A 13,300-nucleotide genomic window follows, 5' to 3' on the forward strand; every position below is an offset into this window, starting at 1 on the left:
AAGCACAATGATATCTCTAGAGCACTATTTCAGTACATTTTGGAGATCACCCTTATAAGCTCTTTTATTTTTTTTCTTCAAGTCTTAGAACCTTGATGTTATCTTGACAAAAGAAATTGATGTGCACAAATTTATTGAAGGATTTGATTCACTCACGTGATTATCAGATAATGAGCTGATTACAATTCCATAACTAAAATGATATTAGCCTTTATACGATTTCACTTTTCCAAGTTCTTATCTTACAGGTATTACTATGGCTGACAGTTTTAAATATATAGACAATTAGCAGACTGTTTCTACCACTTGACCATTTGGCATCACATTCCCTACAGACATGAAAATGTGGCACACGTGTGCCTCCAAAAAACGTATTTCTTCTAAACTAGTTGCACTAGTATTAGACATCAACTAGTTGATTAGAACTCTTGTCAATAGTGTGAAAAACTTTATAAATATTTGTTTATAATTTATAAAAGCAGTAAGAATCATAGTAATAATGCAAATAAAAGGTTGTTTTGTGCCATGCAGAAAATGCCTCAGTTTATACATCAAATATTATTTTTTGGTGTGTTTCTGTTCAGTGTATGCATTTCATACATAATTCTGTGATCTTTTACAAAAATTATATGGGGTAAAAAATGAAAACCCCTCCCTCTGCTCTTTTAATTCCACTCATCCAATGTAATTGCTGTTAACAATTTTGTGCCTATTTAGCCAGGATTTCACATATTATTCAGTCATACAGAGAGGTTTATACTACTGTCTGCATTCACACATACGTATATATACACACACACACCCACATGCACACACACACACACACATGTTGACATTAAGGTTTGGCTATCTATACATATTAGTCTGCTACTGTTGTTTTTCAGATATACTATATCATGAACCTCTTTAAGTTAGTGTGCTTGGATCTCACTCCATCTTTTTAATGGCAGCACAGTATTCCATACAAGATAAATAATAAACAAATTCTTAGACCATTTCTTTTCTTTCTTTTTTTTCTTTTTTTCAGATGGAGTCTTGCTCTGTCGCCCAGACTGGAATGCAGTGGGGCTCACTGCAAGCTCCGCCTCCAGGGTTCAGGCCATTCTCCTGCCTCAGCCTCCTGAGTAGCTGGGACTAAAGGCACCTGCCACCACACCTGGCTAATTTTTTGTATTTTTAGTAGAGATAGGGTTTCACCGTGTTAGCCAGGATGGTCTCTATCTCCTGACCTCGTGATCCACCTGCCTCCGCCTCCCAAAATGCTGGGATTACAGGCGTGAGCCACCGCGCCCGGCCTAAACAAATTCTTTATTGATGCAAATGTAGACTGTTTCGTTTTTCTTTCAGTAACATGCAGTATAATGATGAACACCTCTGTATGTATCTTTCTATGAATATTCTCTATTGTTTCTTCTGGTAAATTTCTAAAAATGACGAATTGCCAATTCCACAGTATTTTAACACTCATCCAAGAATGCATAAAACAAAAATTCTTATACATTTTAGTTCTAAGGACTTCTCCCATAACCGTAGTTTTCTAGGGTAAATTCCCAACCTAAAATTTTTCATTTAATCTATTTATTAGAAGGCATCCTAAATGGGTTGTAGAGTTAAAGAAAATATTCCATCAGACAATGTCACAACACTTTAGCATGACAGAATGCTTAAAATAGAATATTTAAATTCGAACTTGTAAATGAGATATAATTATAACTCTCAAAAGGCAACCACGCTATAGTGACACGTCCAAGAGTAAATTCTTTCCAGCATTCTTAGTATTGATATAAATGTTCAAGTGGTGAGTATATGTTTCTGGAATGTTTAATGTTTCCATTGGCAGTTGGGCGGAGTTTGTTTTATTTTAGGGAGCTATGCCATAGGTCAGTTAATACTGTCTAATGAGATTATAGCATCCCCTCAAACAGATTTGATAGGATATATGAAAGTTTTTGAAAGAGTGACCTAATCGTTTTAATCATAACAACTTTATAGAGCATTAACATTTTCATAAAACTTATGTAAGGAAGGGAGAGTCTGCCAGAAGCACAAAATGCTCTGTTGGCATATAGCTTGTGGACACTGATTTTTGCTGTAAAGTCTTTGACTTCATTTAAACTAACTCACAACACATTACTGAACTAGTTTGTTAGCAAAACCACAGTCTATGAAAACCAGATTTCTTCACTACAAAGAAAGTAGGAGATTTTTTTCTCATGGTAGATAGCCCCAGTTGAACAGAACAAAGAACATTAGTTTTGTGTTTAGGAGAATTGCAGTTATGGATGAATATCTCAAGAGAGGGGCAAGGATATATGTTTTAATCGGTGCATATCAGTGTCAAAACTGTAAGCTTTCTTCAATGCCAATGGCCATGTGGGGTTTATAGAAGAAGCAACTGTACTTGGACTTATATCAGGACTATAACTCACTACGGTTTTTGGAGAAATGTGGGGAAATTCTGTAGAAAAGACAGGTTTTGGTCAAGGGTTCACTTGCTAAACCATAATTCAGGTAGCACCATCTGAGCCCTTGCTTCTCTCACTTGGAAGCTTCGCAGGGGAGGATGGCATTTTTAGAATTACTCAAAGGGGCTGTAACATAAAACATAATTTCGGTTATTAGCCCTTTCTGGTCAACATTTAAGTCACAGTTGTGTCAAGAAACAGAGACTGTGATACATCTATTGATGGTGAGTATGCCAGGGTATCACTTAAAATGGCATCAGCGCATTTTGGGGGTGGGAGTAGTTTTGCCTTTGTATATGTAAAGGGATTATTTTAAATATGTGATTTATACCACTTTTTTTTCTTATGAAAACATACTCTTTTTGAAGAGAAAAAGAAATATGCCCAAATAAATGCTATAACAGTACCATGACTTTCTTTGTAAAAATCAGAAATCACTCTACAGAATGCCTTGAACTGCATGTTTATGAGCTATCTGGTGGCTATTTAATTCCAACTAAAGAAAGGGATACCAATCCTGTTTTTAACGCAATTCTGAAATAGATTATTCATAAACCATGATACATATTATTAGTGAAATGGGTAGATTATTGCTCTTTAATTTTTACATATTTTGATGGTTTGACCAAGTGGGTAGTCTTTGAATTATGCATCTGCATGACAGGGCAAAAGAACCATCTTCATATGTTTTTAATCCAAGCAAAATGATAACTGATGAATCCAAGGATATTTACAAAATTTCAAAAGCCAGAGAATCTGTGCATACGTCTTACCTTTCTCTTACGAAGTCTGACTTGGTTATCTGTGGGTTCCTGGGTGGCCAGGGTCTCCTTTAAGTGTAAACACTGCATGCCATCTTCTGCCTTGACCTTTGGTGGACTTTTGTTTTGATGTTGTGAAAAACCACTCTTCTCCCGGCCATTTTCAGCTGACATTCCATTGAGACAGGAAGGAGGCTGCAGAAGGCAGCTTCCAAAATCTGTTTTTAATAATGGCAGTCCTCTGTTTGTACAAGGAATATCCAAGAACTCATCTTGTACTACATTGCAGGTGCTTCTTTCATTTTCATCTTTAGGGAAGTCAGGTTTCCTTCGTTGCTGAGCAATTGCAGCAGAATTAAGCAATTGTTTCTCAGGTGCAATATCTTTCACATTCAAAGTATCAACTACATTTACTTTGGGTGCATCTTTTATTTCACTTAAACCTATTTCATTATAAAGCTCCAGGCTTTTATTTATAGAGTCAGTAACTTTTCTCTCCCCACTTTCTTTTACCAGTGCTAATTCAGTTTTACCAGCCATTCCCCAGGAGTTAAAAGAAACTTGGTTACTTTCTATGATGGGCAGTGCCTTTTCTAAGGAGCCTGCTCCTTCGATCATATGTTGCCCTGATGTTTTATGCCCGTGGGTATTCAAAACCTGTTTATCATCTGTAAGGCATAAATCAGAATTGGTATCCTCATCAGAAACATGCACTAGTGTTTCTGTGCTGGCTTCCAGGGAAAGAAACTGATCTTCACCTTCATGGCTGTCATTTTCATCCACATCCTTTGACAGGTGACCCATTGGCCTCCCAGGAAAATCTCTCAGCTCTGATCCATGACAGCAGTCAGGTAGTGAAACACACTTTTCTTTGCGGTCCACATTTAGAGTTGCATCTTTTTCCATACTTGCCTGCAAGCTGTCAGCTACAAGTCCATGATGACATGCTGTGTTATAATCATCAGAATTAAAAGGCTGTCCCATCCAGTGGGTCACATGTTCTTCCCAGCTTCTCTTTCTGATAGCTACAGACATGTCATCGTAGTTTAACAACAGACATAGAGATATATTCCATATGAGGGTAAAGGAGATGAAACTTGATGAAAGATTATTTCAAAATCACCAATCAAAGAAAGGAATGGGTTCTGTCATTTCACCACCTATTAAAAATTAAAAAATATATATAGTCACAGATAAATTTCTAAAGTCAAAATATATCTTAGAAAAGAGAAGACTTAATCTATGCTATCAAAATTAAGAGATTTTATAAAGCTTCTGTTTATTAGCTTTAATAACATTATTTCTTTAAGAAGCAGCCTAATATTAGTAAGAAATTTTACATTGAATATTTCTGATAAGAATCATCAGCAACACTTTTAAAGGCAATTGGACTGGTCCACTAATGAATAAAGATATAAATACTGAACATTTAAAACTCCATTAAGAAAATATGTGAAATGCAATACTTAATAAAAATCACTGGAAGAAACATGTTGTTCTAGCTGGCATGCTTTCCTGATTTACTTTTGTGAACACAAGTTGTTAAATAAATCTATTCACTGTTTGGTTTGAATCACAGCAAAAGCCACCAGGGAACTGTTCATGCAAAACTTGAGCTATAGAGACAGCATGTGTAATGTATTAGTGTGTGAAAGAGCTAACACCGAACCCAAATGACCTGTGTGTAGTTACTCCAGGGAGTGACTAAGAAACATGGAATAATCCAGTTTATCACATATTAACACACAATGCATTGATTAGAAAGCATAATGCATACCATTTACAATGCCTTAGGACAGATCCATCTATACATGCATCCTATTACTGCTACTACTAGCTTGCAAGCTGGTATTGTTGAAGCTTAAGAGAAATTAAATAATTTACTAAAGTTATACATGTAGGAAGTGAGCCTAGCTTCAAACTGGGTCCTGCTTCTGAGGCCCAGACTGAGATAGTCAACAAACTTCATTGTCTTCATGGAATCATGAGATTCTACCTTCATCCCTTCTTCCCACATAACTTTACTATGTGTAAACTCTAAATATTTTATGCAAGAATTCAAGTGAACATAAAGGAAGATATGACTATAGGACAATTGGGACTATTCTTCAGAAACTTCAGTCTCATTCTGTTTGGCTTATAAGAAGTTTAGTTTGCATATTTCTGTTAGAATTTGGCCATAAAATTTAAGCAAACAAGAAAATCATGCATAAGACAAGCTCAGAATACAAACACATACCAGATATCCAACCTTTTGCCTTGAATTCTTCAAACGCTTAGTTAAAGTTAAGAAATAGTACCAGTGGAAACTCAACCTTATAAAAATGACTAACCCAAATTTTGCCCCACAATGAAACTATATTATTGGACTGTAAAAGAAAAATCCCATTTACAGAGCAGACACTTTTAGTTTTTATTCCACAGAAGAACTGTCAGTACACAACATGGGTTGAGTTATTGATTTATGCTATAAACAAGATTAACTGCTGTGCTGATTTTGGATCTCTTTATTCTATTGTAAAGGGCCTTGACTCCCCAACAAAAATTTCGAGCTATTCTGACTAAACATATGCCTGAGAGGTAAATATTTCCACCCTGTAAAAACTGGTGAAATTGACATGTGCTAGAATTTTAGTATCCCAGACTGACCAAGTATCTTTTTGGATACTATTTGGTTCCCTCAAAGGTCTGTGGCCATCTTGAAAAGTGGTCAGCCTTCACATTTTCCATGTTGACGTTCACTCTGCACTCAAAAGAAAATATAAAGTCTCTGAATTCCATGCATAAGTCATTATAACGTGGGAGGCTACGGAAAGTGGAAAGAACGCATAGATGCAAGCCAGAAAATTTCTGCTTTCATGGGCACATTTGGGATGTCATAGGGTTTTAGATGCTTTTCTCTCTTTATTTTTATCCAGTGTAGAAAGAGCAGGCTCACTTAAGAAATGCCAAGTGGTATTACGATGTCACTCCTAAACCACATTTTTATTTTAAGTTGAGCCTGAATTCTTGTTTCATTTCTTTTACTAAGCAGAAAGATAGTTTTATTAACTTTTTAGGAAAGAGAATTACACAAAAATTTTGCCTTTAAGACTTGACAATAATATTCATTAATTTCTGTCACTCAACCTTGACAAGTAAGTATTTCTATCAAATCAAAGGAAGATAGTTCAACAAGTTCTGAGACAATCTAACTGCAAAGAGAAATTATAAATAAGATAAATCCAATAAAGCATTAACTCTTCTTGTCTTCATTTCTAATCTAGGTGCTTTGAACATTTCCAAATCATTTCTGTAAGTGTACACTTCTATTTTTAAGATATACAATTTCTCAATTATCATAACCATCATTATTACATTTGGCATCCTCATTCATTCCATATCATGTGGTCTGATAGTTTTTTTTTTTTTTAAATGAATGTCTGCAAGCTCTCCTATCTACAGTTTCTATTTAAATCTTGGTTTGTAAGATTTATAGTTAAATCTGCCTCTATGATTTAAAGACAAAACAGATTATTAATAAATAGGAGCATCAGATTATTGTCAATCATATCTGAGTTTATAGGTCTTATTTCCTAAATCATCTGAATTGATTATAATCTATCCCGTAAGAGAGAGAAGTCTTCGTAAAAGACTGACTTCCCCTATGAGCCTCCTCACTGGGCTGCCTTATTTAAAATTACATTTCAAAAAACTGACTACTTATTTTTCAGATTTCTATTACATTTCTTTTGTAATCCTATTCATGCAGTTTCATTCAGAATGAGCTCAGTTGCTGAGGATTTGGATAGAGGATCTGGAAAACTGTAGGTCATTTCAGGATGTTGGTTTTATGAAGTGAATTTCCATGGGGATTTTTCACTTCTTAAATTCATGTGTTCAAGCACCGTGACATTAACATTACAAGAGACTGTATGTACTTCTAATGATGCAGTGATTCTGGAAAATACTTGTGAAATTTCCAAATTTGAGATATTAGTGTATGATTTTGAATTCATTGTTTGCATTAATTTTGTAACACCAAGCCTTAACATAAGAATTTTATGGCATACAATATACACATTAAAATTAAACAAAATTACTGGGCACGATGGCTCACACCTATAATCCCAGCACTTTGGGAGGCTGAGGTGTGCAGATCACTTGAGCCAGGAGTTTCAGACCAGCCTGGGTAACACAGGGAGATGATGTTTCTACAAAACATACAAACATTAGCTGGGACTGGTAGCATGCACCTTTAGACCCAGCAACTTGGGAGGCTGAGGTGGGAGGATTGCTTGAGCCCAGGAGGTCAAGGCTGCAGTAAGCCATGATTACACCACTGCACTCTTGCCTGGGTGATAGAGCAAAATAATAATAATAATAATAATCATCATCATCATCATCATCAATTAAGCAAATTAAATGTTACCCTATTTAACAATTGGAGACATTCTAGTTTGAGAATCACTGATCTATATTTGATATCAAACGATCATGCTCTATCTTGAACTTGTCTCTGAAATAGAAGACCAGCTTATAATTTGCCCTGCCAATTGTTCTTAGAAAAGAAGTCAAATTGTCCCTGTTTGCAGATGACATGATTGTATATTTAGAAAACCCCATCATCTCAGCCCAAAATCTCCTTAAGCTGATAAGCAACTTCAGCAAAGTCTCAGGATACAAAATTAATGTGCAAAAATCACAAGCATTCTTATACACCAGTAACAGACAAACAGAGAGCCAAATCAGGAATGAACTTCCATTCACAATTGCTTCAAAGAGAATAAAATACCTAGGAATCCAACTTACAAGGGATGTAAAGGACCTCTTCAAGGAGAACTACAAACCACTGCTCAGTGAAATCAAAGAGGACACAAACAAATGGAAGAACATACCATGCTCATGGATAGGAAGAATCAATATCGTGAAAATGGCCATACTGCCCAAGGTAATTTGTAGATTCAATGCCATCCCCATCAAGCTACCAATGAATTTCTTCACAGAATTGGAAAAAACTGCTTTAAAGTTCATATGGAACCAAAAAAGAGCCCGCATCTCCAAGACAATCCTAAGTCAAAAGAACAAAGCTGGAGGCATCACGCTACCTGACTTCAAACTATACTACAAGGCTACAGTAACCAAAACAGCATGGTACTGGTACCAAAACAGAGATATAGACCAATGGAACAGAACAGAGTCCTCAGAAATAATACCACACATCTACAGCCATCTGATCTTTGACAAACCTGAGAGAAACAAGAAATGGGGAAAGGATTCCCTATTTAATAAATGGTGCTGGGAAAATTGGCTAGCCATAAGTAGAAAGCTGAAACTGGATCCTTTCCTTACTCCTTATACGAAAATTAATTCAAGATGGATTAGAGACTTAAATGTTAGACCTAATACCATAAAAATCCTAGAGGAAAACCTAGGTAGTACCATTCAGGACATAGGCATGGGCAAAGACTTCATGTCTAAAACACCAAAAGCAACGGCAGCAAAAGCCAAAATTGACAAATGGGATCTCATTAAATTAAAGAGCTTCTGCACAGCAAAAGAAACTACCATCAGAGTGAACAGGCAACCTACAGAATGGGAGAAAATTTTTGCAATCTACTCATCTAACAAAGGGCTAATATCCAGATCCTACAAAGAACTCAAACAAATTTACAAGAAAAAAACAACCCCATCAAAAAGTGGGCAAAGGATATGAACAGACATTTCTCAAAAGAAGACATTCATACAGCCAACAGACACATGAAAAAATGCTCATCATCACTGGCCATCAGAGAAATGCAAATCAAAACCACAATGAGATACCATCTCTCACCAGTTAGAATGGCGACCATTAAAAAGTCACGAAACAACAGGTGCTGGAGAGGATGTGGAGAAATAGGAACACTTTTACACTGTTGGTGGGATTGTAAACTAGTTCAACCATTATGGAAAACAGTATGGCGATTCCTCAAGGATCTAGAACTAGATGTACCATATGACCCAGCCATCCCATTACTGGGTATATACCCAAAGGATTATAAATTATGCTGCTATAAAGACACATGCACACGTATGTTTATTGCGGCACTATTCACAATAGCAAAGACTTGGAATCAACCCAAATGTCCATCAGTGACAGATTGGATTAAGAAAATGTGGCACATATACACCATGGAATACTATGCAGCGATAAAAAAGGATGAGTTTGTGTCCTTTGTAGGGACATGGATGCAGCTGGAAACCATCATTCTTAGCAAACTATCACAAGAACAGAAAACCAAACACCGCATGTTCTCACTCATAGGTGGGAACTGAACAATGAGATCACTTGGACTCAGGAAGGGGAACATCACACACTGGGGCCTATCATGGGGAGGGGGGAGGGGGGAGGTATTGCATTGGGAATTATACCTGATGTAAATGACGAGTGGATGGGTGCAGCACACCAACATGGCACAAGTATACATATGTAACAAACCTGCACGTTATGCACATGTACCCTACAACTTAAAGTATAATAATAATAAATAAATTAAAAAAAAAAAAGAAAAGAAGAACTTGATAATAATTACTACTGCTGATTCTATAGCCTGAGAGAGCAAGGTGCAGATGAAGTACCACTGGCTGATATCAAGTGTGCAGTCTGCAGAACTAACAGTAGTTAGATGATAGTCACTATTCATCAAGCATTTATTCAGTACCCAGTGAGTGGCAGAAACTTGGCTAAACATTAGGAATATAAACCTAAATTATATATTCTACCTCTGCTACTAAAGCTTACAATTTTGTGGGAGAAACTCCTGTAGACAAAGATAATAGTTCTAAAGTTAAAGTTCTATCATGGCCACAATATCATTGGTAGGGGTATGAATACCAAGTAGAGGCTCATTAATTTCCTTTCCCTCTCTTCCCTTCTCATTATCCTTTCCTTTCCTTCCCTCCTCCTTCTCTCCCTTCCCCTCCTTTCCTTTTTTTCCCCTCCCTCCCTCCCTCCCTCCCTTCCTTTCTTGGTGGCTCAGGGGATGGTGGATATGTCAGCTAGGGCTTCACGGAGGCGAACATGTCTGAATGAGATCCTCTGTGGTAAATTTTCTGCCTCCAGAACGTTCAAGTCAAATGGTATTTGAGGTACAGTTTCCTACTGGATGGAAGAAAACTTCCTTTCTTTCTGGCTTCAGATTTCTACTATTCTAGAATTACCTTTTTGGAAAAGATAGCAGAGGAAACAATAAACTCCAGGGAATTGCTTGCAACTTGAAAACTCACTGGTACCTTGGAGGGGAACATGTATCAGAAGCATTTCAGAGAACAGGTTTTTTGTTATTTTTTTTTGTGTTTTTTTTTGTTTTTGTTTTTTAGATGGGGTTTCACTCTTGTTGCCCAGGCTGGAGTGCAATGGCGCGATCTGGGCTCACTGCAACCTCCATGTCCTGGGTTCAAGCGATTCTCCTGCCTCAGCCTCCTGAGTAGCTGGGATTCCAGGCATGTGCCACCACGCCAGGCTAATTTTTTTATTTTTACTTTCTCCTTGTTGGTCAGGCTGGTCTCAAACTCCTGACCTCAGGTGATCCGCCTGCCTCGGCCTCCCAAAGTGCTGGGATTACAGGCATGAGTCACCATGCCCAGCCCTCAGAGAACATTAAGAGAAGAAATTTTTCAAAGAAAACAGTTTTAGCATGTGTCCCAGAACAAATGATTCAAGTCTTCAGATTGAAGGGAACTCATGAGGATGCAATGGTACCAGAAAGAAAAATTGACCACGTAAGAAATATCGTTGTGAATTTTCAGATTTAGGAGACAAGCAAATGGTTCTAAATGTAATCAGAGAAAGAGAAAAAGAGATTATGCATTAGGAGTTGGGAATCAATGGTATCAGATTTCTCAAAAGTAAGTGCAGAGAAGATGACAGGCAAATATGACTTCAAAATGTGGATGGGAAATTATGTCGGCCTTAAAATTATGTGATAAGTCTTAGTTTTATTTTTAACCTCTTCTCAAAAGCTACTGAAGAGATAGCTACCCCCAAATTAAAAAATAAACACAGCAGGAAAGACATGGCAAAAGGAAGCCAAGAATTCAGCACAAGTGAGGATGGAACAGAATTTTCAGGATAAAAGTTGTGTACCAAGTCCATGGGTAAATCATTTCACATAAATCCTGAAGTTCTCTCTGGGAGATGTCTCTTAAAAAAGGGAAATAATCAATTATATATGACATATTGAGAGGAATTTTATAATAATGTCAAGCAATTTGGATGGAAGAATTATTAATAGTTATTGAGAACATTAGGGATATCAATTATCAACCCCAGGAAAAATGGTTTTACAAGAAGGAAAATATAAGTATAGCACACTCCATAAGTTGTGGCTATTTTTTTTCATGTAGTCAAAATAATGCAAATAGTAAACATTAAATTAACCAAAACATTTGAAGCAATGATTTTCAGTGCATAGGATTCTGTAAGGAGTGAAGTTAGGGACAGCAGGGAAAATAATTTAAGGCAGATAGTCACTTTCTATAGCAGGAAGTTAAGAGATAATGTCTAAAATAGAAAAAAAAAATCATAGTACAATCATATTGTTTAGAAATGCAGAGTTAAATATCAGAAGACATAGCTAAAAATAATTTAAAGTATTATGATTTTGCATGCCATTTGCTAAGAAAGTTTTATCTCTGGATTTCAGAATTCATGCTAAAAATATTTTAAATTTTTAAATGTTCTACAGCAGTAATTAAAGATTGAGTTGATGCATAAACATGACTGCAGTTCTTCTACAATATGTCCGGCGGTACCAAACCATTCCTTTTGCCCCTTCCCACTCCCCACACCATCCCCTTGCAATTACACAAACACCAGTCTCATGTATGTAGCAAAGAAAAGGTGCCAGTTTGAATATTTATGTCACCAATATCAGTGCAATTTCTATGAGATTCTTAGGTCAGTTCCTTCAGAGTGTCCTTTCCTTCCCCTACTCTCCTGGGGAATTCCTGAAATTTGGAACAGGTATTCTTAGGAATTGTCTAAGCCATAGTTTTCCTAAAATGTTATTTGAATAGAAGTTTAAGATACATAAAATAGCATATAAATAGCATTACATTAGCAAATGCACATGAATGGGAATTCTCACTCAAATTCCCACTTTTCCTGAATACCTCACTCACAGTACTTGGAAAGATAGCAACTTTTGTATTCATCCCATCAAATGCAGGTATCTTGTTTTGTCCTTTGAGAATACGTGTGATATATATAAATGTGTGTGTGTATATATATATTTATATATAATTTATTTATATATTTATAGATAAATAAATTATATATATATGTGTGTATATATATATTTATATATAATTTATCTATAAATATATAAATAAATTATATATAAATATATATATACACACATATATACACATATGTATACAGATACATGCACACATAAATATGTATATGTAAACACACATACATATAAATGAACACGCTATTGACTTCTGGGTTGTGAGTGTGTGTGTGTGTATACATATATATCTCAATATAAATAAGTGAAGGCATGATTGACTCTAGGATATTCTATTAAATATTCTGAATATTTAATGGAAGGGAAAATAAAGACATAACGGTACAGCCACTTTACTTTTCTTTTTTACTTTTTCCTTAGATAGCTAGAATTACTTCTGGTTTCCCTTAGAGTTTTTGATTCTGATTAGCCATTGCCTGTTAAATTTCTAGGTCACGTTCTCGGCCACCTACTGCTTTATACACATACACATACGGACACACACACACAGACACATACACACATATGTATATATATATATACACATATATACATACAGACATATACACACAAATATATATGTGTGCATATGTATGTATATAAATATACACACACATATAAAAACAGTTATCACATAGCATGTGCTTAGTTACTGTGGAAAGAAAGAGAAGATATAAGGAAAATAATCTCATGTTAATTAAACATAACTTATACTTTCTAAAATGCTCTCTTGGCATATGAACCAAGAAGACACCTCTACATTTGGCGCATTTTGTTGCTATGTGGTGAGGGTCACCTTGGTAAGATGCATACACTGGAAACC

The 13,300-nt window shown here is 35.9% G+C and overlaps 1 protein-coding gene across 6 annotated transcripts in view; it reads right to left on the reverse strand.

Moving 5' to 3' along the window:
• The window catches only part of DLC1 (DLC1 Rho GTPase activating protein), a 522,133-nt gene that overhangs the window by 406,722 nt on the left and 102,111 nt on the right, over positions 1-13,300 (reverse strand). For 5 of the 6 annotated variants that reach the window (XM_065518899.1, XM_065518891.1, XM_074000320.1 and 2 more), the window contains one exon: positions 3,239-4,386. The exons of the other annotated variant lie outside the window; for it this stretch is intronic. Coding sequence is in view for 4 of the 5 variants with exons in the window: in XM_065518891.1 (XP_065374963.1) it covers positions 3,239-4,261 (1,023 nt within the window). In the remaining variant the exon portion in view is untranslated. The remainder of the gene's footprint in view (positions 1-3,238; positions 4,387-13,300) is intronic. 6 annotated transcript variants of the gene reach the window in all.

Source organism: Macaca fascicularis, chromosome 8, assembly GCF_037993035.2.
Source record: "Macaca fascicularis isolate 582-1 chromosome 8, T2T-MFA8v1.1".
Lineage (NCBI taxonomy): Eukaryota > Metazoa > Chordata > Mammalia > Primates > Cercopithecidae > Macaca > Macaca fascicularis.